Raw genomic sequence first — 9,253 nt, 5'->3', positions numbered from 1 at the left:
GCTCCCATTCAAAAGAACAATACGGGAAGCAGTTGACGAACGCAATTACGTCTCACATGAAGACATTTTTGAGTTGCCATCATTTGACTATTCTTGTGCAAACTAAAGTCGAATAATATAGATTCCGAACCAATAACACGTAGGTCCCATTCTAGTTATACATAAAAGCGACAATAGAACCAACTGACTCAAAGAGAATACAGAAGTGCTCCATTGGTTGGTGAAAAAACTGAATAGATTATGCACAATAAAAATTACATTGATACAACAAAATTTACAGAATAAAGTGGGAATAAAAAGGGAGTAGGTTAACTGCGAGTCGAACGCAGAAAAGAAAAATGTACTTACAAGTTACAAAAGAGCACCGACAGTAAATGGGGTCGGTCTCTGTAATATGCAGCTCTTTTCCAAGCCGTGTCTTACTCAAGTTTTGCTCAAACACGATCACCGTCCACCGTAATAGATTTAAATGAGCGGTCTCCAATGCCCCAATATTAACGACAATGCATATAGATCATGGTGGGACCAAATGGTTGAATGTAGGACGTGCTAGTCAAGGTCTTAAGGATAATACTGTCACAATTTTGAGTGTTGCCTCCAAGGGCACCCGCCCTCAAAAGCTTGCTCTAACACATCTTCCATTCGCTTTGCAAGATGTATCTGTTTAGAAAGTTCAGAAAGGAAACTATGAATGATTCATTTCAGTGATATGGAAGTCATTAAGGACCTCGTGAAGCAAGATAGTTGAATAGAAAAATATGCACATGGCCTATGCTATCTGAGAATGTATTCAAGTCCAAAAAGGAGAAAATTTTTTAACACCAAATACGTGTATATATATACCTTAATACTAGTTACTCTTTCTGTCCACTATTAAGTGTCAGATTGGATACACGGATTTTGACACCAACTATAAAATTGCCCAGACTTGCTGAATAAAAATGTAGAAACAAACTTACCTCCAAGTTGTTCAGCACCGAGGATGGTACTTCAGCCAAGTCCTTCAAGTTCTTCTCAGGTAGGATGACTCTCCTAATACCATACCGATGTGCAGCTAATATCTGTGAAAAAATTAAGGAATCACTAATAATAAAATTTTGTAGCATTAAAGATGAACGCAGAATAAATCACGTATTTGCACCTACCGCTATACATTACCAGTAACATCTTTCATAAAGTTTACACTTGTCAATAGGACACAAGTAAATGTACCTTATCCTTGATACCACCAACAGGGAGTACGAGACCCCTTAATGTCATTTCCCCTGTCATAGCAGTATCTGATCTCATTCTTTTCTGGCTGAAAAGAGATACCAATGCTGTGACCAAAGTCACACCAGCTGAAGGCCCGTCTTTAGGTACAGCACCAGCAGGAAAATGTATATGTACATCGCGGCCCTCCAACAGATTAATGCCTTCTGTGGCAGCCAGCCTAAGATCAGCTGCTCTTGTTCTTACCTATAAATAAATCCTTAATAATCAATGAAACAAGTAGTGAACCTTAAATTATGACATGTATAATAATAGTGAAGTGGCACTTGGTGTTAACAGGTGCATCATGCATACTGGAATTGGCTTGACCAAAATTCAGTCTAAAAGATTGAAGAAAATGCTATTCCTAACTGTTGGAGGAACAATTCAATGCTTTCAAGAATTTTTGTTAGTAACACACTTGATCCTTAGGTTTCAACCTACGGTTCAACTTCTGTTTCAAGAATAAGGGTAGCTTGGATCTCACTTTAAATTGCTAAGTCATGGAGATTCCTATAACAGTTAAGAGCCAATTCTCTTACAGCCCTATCTAGTTATGTAAAGGCTTATGAATATATGAAGCATGAAACATATTATTTGAGAAAATTTAGGAGGAACAAACACATTCATGAGAAAAGTGAGCTAAAAATCAATTAGACATAGACAATTACCCATGTTAAAGCAATCTGAGCAGATTCTTTGATGACATCACCAAGTTGTCCAGTCAGGTGCAATTCACCCTTTCCCACCATTGCTGTAGCCTCCACAAACTGAACTTCTCCACCAAAACTAGTCCAAACTAGCCCCACAGATACCCCAGGGGTTGCCACACGTTGTTCGGCCTCTCTTCCATCAAACTTTGGAGGCTGCAATTGATGACATCAGCATATTAGGCGCAACACACCTTTAAGCATATTACATATATAAGATCCCTTTCAAGAGGACATCACATACAAAGCTCCCGTTCACGTAATATATTAGAGCCACACTCTAAAAATGCAGTACAACATAGTACCACATTTAGAGAAGCAAATAAATCATATGCCAAAAATGTAGGGACTTAAATTCATTTCATTTACCCCAAGCACTTTTTCAAGCATGGCTTCATCAACAACCAACGGAGAGGTGATCCTGAATGTGTTTGAAATGTCTTGATTGTTGACACCCATTGGTATAACTTCCATTTCAACTTCAGCACCATCAGCAAGTCTGTTTTCCAGAAGTGGTGTAGCTAGTCCCTCCATCCCTTTGTTTAGTGGGACAAACTGTTCTTGCTCTGCTACTCTTACAGCAGCAGCACGAGCAAGGGAAGCGAGATTCCTTTCCAAATTTCGTACACCAGCTTCCCTAGTATATCTATGAATAACAAGCTTGACCATCCCCTTCATTAAAATAATGCTGATCAGCATCCTATATAACAAAATTGCTTTCATAGATAAACTGTATAGAGTATCTCTTTACAACTATGCAGCATATTTTTGTTAGCTCCACTGTGTTTGTTTAGTAGACAATGTGAAAGCAAAGAATGCAGCCCCTTGGGACTACCAAAGATATACTTCCAGTGCTCAATTAAGAAAATGTATGATGACATTAAAAAATATAGCTAAGTTTCCACTATTATGCACACTTGGGAAGGACTGATTGAATGGACACAATAATATTATTTTGGATTTTGAACATCATATAACCATTTAAACCCAAGTGAAGTGTCAGGTCTCATTTTTCTTCGGAACATGGTAAAAGAAAATTTATTCGTTTGATGGTTTTTATTTCTTTCTTTTCTTCTTTCTTTTTTTGATGGCACTGAAAATATATGTACTTCCAGTGAATGAGAACCCTTTTTCTCACTGTTTCAAGAATTTCATTTACGTCAAAACATACCTCTGGAATTTGAAGAAATTCAGAACTCAACCCATGCTGTTCCAAAACTCTAGGAATCAAATGTCGCATGGCTATGCTTAGCTTTTCCTCAGCTGTATATCCAGGAAGCTCAATGACCTCCATCCTGTCAAGGAGAGGTGGTGGAATCGGCTGTGCCCTATTTGCTGTAGCCACAAATATTACCTTGGAAAGATCAAATGGAACATTCAAATAGCTATCTCACTTAAGGAACAACCTTGGATTATTTATATATTTACTTGCATTGTGCAATAAAAGATAGTTATGACAACAGAAATTAACTTGTTCTCAGGATATAAAAGACACTAATATAATAATTCCCATACAAAATTGCTGAATCATCCTTGATGAATTGAATTTCACAGCTGATACAAAATAAAAAAAAGCGGGCTATTTTTCTTATAATCAATTACAAAAATAATTTTAATCTTACAGATTTTTTTTCCAGTAATGGTGGAAATGGAAAGATAGAAAAAAAATTTAACCCAATCTGGAAATGGATAACTGATACTGCATCATTTAAAACTAAGAAGAAAACTCTGAAACCATTCTCCACCAGAGAAAGATTTTCTACATGAATTGGCAAAACTTACTACTAAGAGAGGGAAGATATAATGAAGATTATAGGATACTGATCATTGAATGTTTTATTTTGTTCTGGATCAAGAACTTCTAGCAATGCTGAAGCTGGATCTCCACGAATATCAGAACCAGTCTTGTCAATTTCGTCGAGCAGCATGACAGGATTGCAGACAGCTACTCTCTAAAGGTCAGATGTCAAAAGCAGTATGAGATTCCTAAGGGGAAAAAGCAATTATAGTATTTGATAAATTTTATCTATTTTGGCCCAATTTTATACTTTAAAAGTGTATCTTATATGTGTACATGAAGAAAAATAAACACGCAGCTTTTTCAAAATAACCTCACATCATACGATCGCGAAAAGATAAATTAACTTGGCCACATGAAATCAAGTTGAAACTACTTCTTAAGCTCTCAATGAACATTTCCAAATTTATGTTTCTCTAATTATTTTGAATGAACTTCCAGCCTTAGTGGCCTCCCTCTCCTTAAAGAAAACATTTTCCAGGATTAAAGAGAAATACATAGAGGAGAGTCCAAAAAGCAAATGGCCAAAAGCATATAAGCTCTTGCAGGCATTCTGTGTATTATAAAACCTCTAGCCATCAATGGCTTCCTCCAAGCATTGCAAATACCATACAACACAAAACAGATACTATATTCAATATTCAAGTTGAATTGTGAACCTTTAGTCCATCTATGAGCCTCCCAGGCATGCTTCCAATGTATGTTCTCCTGTGTCCTCTAATATCAGCTTCATCCTTGACACCACCAAGGGAAATGCGCACAAATTTTCTGCCCAAAGCTGAAGCAATAGAAGATGCCAATGATGTTTTCCCAACACCTGGCGGTCCAACAAAGCACAATACAGGGCCCCTTGCATCTGGCTTAAGCTGCAATGTAAATATTTAAATCAGATATACACTATACTGCACCGTGCAACAGAATACTAGCTATTTATAGGTGGGATGAGTAACAAAGCACCTTGCGAACAGCCAAGTACTCAATTATCCGTTGCTTGACCTTGACTAAACCATAATGATCTCTGTCCAGGCGCTCCTGTGCTGCTCTCAAGTCAAGTTCAATTTCTTTGCTGGCCTTCTGCCATGGCAGATCAGCAAGAAGTTCCAGATAAGCCCGTGAACTGCTATACCCAGGTTGCTGGGGCTGCATTTTTTTAAGTCTCCTGAGGGATAACATCACATTAAAGTCAATTGACTTTCTACATAAAATTTTAAAATACTTGGACCATGGTGATCCTAGAGTTTTTTGAAATTGAAATTTATAGTGAGAAATTCCCTCTGAGATTAGTCATCATCATTTGCAACTACTTTTCCAACTGAAAGTACCTCAATTCTCTGTGAGAATGCTTCCAGATATTCTGTGGCATTCCTGCACTTTCCATCTTTCTTTCCAGAGCTTCAAGGTCATCCTCATCATCATCATCATCACCAAGTTCCTCTTTTATAGCCCTCATCTAAAATATATATTACAAAAAGCATAGAGCAGTTCAATCAGATAAAAGCTCAAACAAGACTATAGAGACAAAAAATACTTCATTGTGACAACATCGACCAAAAGCAAAGACTTAAGTCCTTGGCAATAATATATCACCATTTGCATCAAATTGCTGCCAGAAGAAAGCAAACACGCCCAAGTCCTTGGGGGCAAAGCTATTCCGATATCATCTAAAAAACTACAGCTAGCAGCCTTAGAGGACAACAATCTTGGACAACAATCTTTTCATGTTATGCTTCTAAACGATAAGTCATTGCCTTAGTATAACGATTAACGAGCTTTGTTACATGTAACTTCGTTTAATATATAATTTATATTTATTAACAAGTTACGGACTTATAGTATTGATATACTCTCTTTCTATCTCCCTATATTTCCACTTAATATTTTCTACAGAGAGGAATAAGTATATAATTTATAGAAATCCAAAAGGTACAAAAATCACCATTTGAGCAAACTATAAGACATGCTGATTGCCTAAACAACGTGATAATAGAGGCACTAAAAGTTTTCACAAACTTCCATTCACAGCCAGCTATAGCCTGTATCACTAGCTCCTACACATGAATAAATCTCTTACACCATTGAAGTCATTGTCATTGGAAGCTTCTAGCTTGAAAGATTTAATTTAATTTAACTTTGTTATGGTATAAATCCCTTTCGGTATTTCACCTGTACCCTTACATTTACCATGTATTTAGGATATGATGTGAGAAAGCTAACCTGTTGACGCAGAAGAAATTCCTTTTGAGATTTTGACAGTTGTCCTTCAACCTTTTGTGAAATTTTCTCTGCTACACGTATAGACTGTTGGCAATGAACAAAAGCCGAATGAAAGACAAACAATGGAAAATCAAATCCATATGAAGCATCATATATCCTGTAACTTACTTGTAAGTGCCTATCAACTAATTCAGTTGCTTTTGAAAGCCTCACTTTAGGATCAACTGAATCCAACATAGACAGTTGTTCTTCAAAGCTTATCTCAAAGCTAGCAACAAATATATCAGCCAACTTGTGAACTGGGACAGTCTCCAAAAGAACCTTTGTCCTTCCACCAGTTTTTTGTTTCTATAAACAAGCATACATATAAGCAAGTAATGCTAATCTGACATTGAAACAGAACAGGCACAGAATATCCTTGAGAGTACATAGCTAAGATACAATAGTCAAGTAACAAGTTATATTATTTACAAGCTATCCTAATCTAGATCCAGAGATTCCATTTTATATATTCAAGAAATACTTTATGCAATCATGGATTAGAAATATATAATGATCTTAACTGAAAGCTAGAACTTTTCAAAGATCAATGCTAAACAGTCTTCCATGCTTTAGTCAATGTTGCCATTTATTATTGGATTACAAATTTCTACCTGCTCTAGAAGAGAAATAAGCTCCATGGCAGTCGCTTTAAATTGGCGAGACAGCATTATGAAATCAGGGTCTTGCTCCACCTGTTCCATCTCTACATTAGAAAATGGAGGCAACTCAGCTTCTTCAAAGATAATGAACCAAAGGAGTTATATTAATAATAATAATAATTCAAAGTTCTTTTTATTTTTCCCTTACAAATCAATATAGGTATAGGTAAGGGAAAACATAGAGAACATTAGGTGTTAGCTACAACAACTATATACAAAAAGAATAATCAAATTTTTAACCAATTCGCCATGACACATATAGCCTACCCATGCTAGCACTATCATATTTTCCAATACCAGTTACTTGTTCAATATTCAACATGCTTCAATGATCTATGTGTTCATAGTAAGAAAACAAAACCATAATTTAGAATGTTTACATCCAGTAGTGCAATTTTTCATGGTGATATCCTTGGGTGGAACATATTGTTACATGTATTTATCTTCTACATAATATTATAATTATAATTATTATCTGAATGCTAGTGATTTAAATGGCTACAAAGATGAAATGAGAAAAAGACACATCAAGAGAACAAAGTCTAAAAGTAATATCCTCAGCATAAAATATCCATTTAAAATATCCATTTCCTATGTAGTAGCTGATGTTAAGCGACGGGGAAGAATAGTTTACCAGTCTTAGTCATCTCAAGGGAGGAGATCCTTGCAGTATGGTATGTCCCTCTTGTGCTTAGTTCTTGGACGCTGAATCTGCACAAACCTTCAAGAACAACTATATACGTGACCCTCCCACTTGGTTTCTCCACTCCCCTTGATAAGTGTAATGCTCGAGCAGCTACCCCCCTGGAATTGAAGGTCTATTAAAATTCACCTCAATCTGAGGATTTAATTTCTCATAATTCCATGATATAAATTACTATTTTAGACCATACTAGTAACATGACCAAATTAAGGTACAAATATAAAATATGAACAATTAATTTAACAGAATAAAGTCAACAAACTTAATCAAAATCAATCAAATGAAAATATTTTACATATGGTCTGAATATATATGTTATATAGTAGAAACTCATTTGAGATATACCTGTTATGCCAATGAACAACATCATTCTGATTTTTTGCATCAAGTTTATGAGAATCAGATGAACCACCTTGAAGTTTTGAGCTCTGATCTAGAGAATCAAGACCTACGATTACAAGAGAAAGTAAACAAAACCATTATGACAGTATGCTCCTTTTTCCTTTAAAAGAAATGGAAAAAAGAAAACTACTAAGCAATGTATCACCTTGAGACATAGTGGGACCCACTGGCTTAACTTCAGCAGCATCACGAACTGGCAAGATGCCAATCATCCCCTTCTCTTCTCGCTGCCAAAGCTCTTGTTCCACCAGCTTCACACTGCATATTCAATCAAGAACACATCCACATGCACGCCATATAGTGAAAAAGTTTAACTCGGCAACTATAACATATAGGCACAGGTAAACGCATTGCAGTAGTTAGCAGAGTCCATCCACAACACAATGGTTACATCAACTAAAAAGCGCGAGGGGAAACTCCGCACAAAGTTACCTAATGAAACAGACTAAGTAATGCAAAATCACAGAAAGGATTTTTGAGCTCGTAGAATCAAAATACGATTGAATCACATAAATTTCATTTTATTTTTCTCAGCGACCAAAGAAATGAATGTGAGGGAGCTGAAGTGGTAGAGGAACCAACCTGGTTGCAGAAGTGCAGCGGATTCTGATGATGGCGCCGGGAAGCAGCACCTTGTTCCTGAAAGGAAGGATTGCCAACCGGCTCGGAAGCTCCACCGATTCCGCCATGTTCGTTTCGTCTTCTGAGGAAAACAACTAAAAAAGGAGCGAAATAATTGAAAAAGCGAAAAGAGAAAAACTGAAAAAACGAATCGAATGAAAGGAAGAAACTTAAGAAAGGAGTGAGATGGGATGTGGAGTACGGTTGGGTTGTGTCAGAGCTGAGAAGTGAGTAAGGTATGTTTCGTTGGTTTGGTTTTTATTGGCTTAGGCGCTTTAGCTTTCAGTGTGTGAGGAAGTCGCATCCAAATTGGGACCTTTAGTTTTTACTGTAATTTTGGCAGTGTGTGTGTTTATGAATGTGCTCAATTTTCAGGTCTATCCACAACACGTATGCCGTTTCGGGTAGTGGTATTGCTCTTTAATCTTATTGGTCTATTATGTATTTATGTGTTTTATGTTTTCCTACTGTGTATTGCTAATTTGCTATATTATATTGGATAAGTGGTCAAGGTCAAAATCTGAAATATCACTCAATTTTTATATTTGTCTTTTAAAAATTTTTTTAATTAAATTTATTTTTAAAATTTTTTAAATTCATTATATTAGTCTTTTTATCGCTTTTATTATTTATAACGTTAAAATTTATTGATGTGACATATTAAGTAATAACACGACACAGACCACAACACACATATAACAATTCTAATTAGCTGCTAATATGATAAATTTATACAATTAAATCAAATTAATTTCAAAGTAAAAATAATCTTACAATTAAAACGTCAAGTATATATTGTAATATTACTTAATGTGTCATATAAATAAATTCTAATGTTATGAGCAACAAAAAT

At 35.8% G+C, this 9,253-nt stretch overlaps 1 protein-coding gene across 1 annotated transcript; it reads right to left on the bottom strand.

Annotated features, from left to right (window-relative positions):
- Window positions 1–106: 106 nt before the first annotated feature.
- On the bottom strand, window positions 107–8,721 carry LOC130981853 (lon protease homolog 2, peroxisomal-like). The gene is made up of 17 exons (XM_057905585.1): window positions 8,362–8,721; window positions 7,925–8,037; window positions 7,723–7,825; window positions 7,309–7,478; window positions 6,627–6,718; window positions 6,142–6,321; window positions 5,974–6,057; window positions 5,082–5,209; window positions 4,717–4,918; window positions 4,419–4,625; window positions 3,783–3,913; window positions 3,133–3,346; window positions 2,331–2,633; window positions 1,923–2,117; window positions 1,213–1,458; window positions 960–1,061; window positions 107–660 (listed from the first exon to the last, which is right to left on the bottom strand). The coding sequence occupies exons 1-17, from the start codon at window positions 8,466–8,468 to the stop codon at window positions 577–579; spliced, it is 2,661 nt and encodes an 886-aa protein (XP_057761568.1). The 5' UTR covers window positions 8,469–8,721; the 3' UTR covers window positions 107–576.
- Window positions 8,722–9,253: the final 532 nt, after the last annotated feature.

Source organism: Arachis stenosperma, chromosome 5, assembly GCF_014773155.1.
Source record: "Arachis stenosperma cultivar V10309 chromosome 5, arast.V10309.gnm1.PFL2, whole genome shotgun sequence".
In the NCBI taxonomy this organism is placed as follows: Eukaryota; Viridiplantae; Streptophyta; class Magnoliopsida; order Fabales; family Fabaceae; genus Arachis; species Arachis stenosperma.
This window is presented reverse-complemented; position numbering and strand designations above follow the sequence as displayed.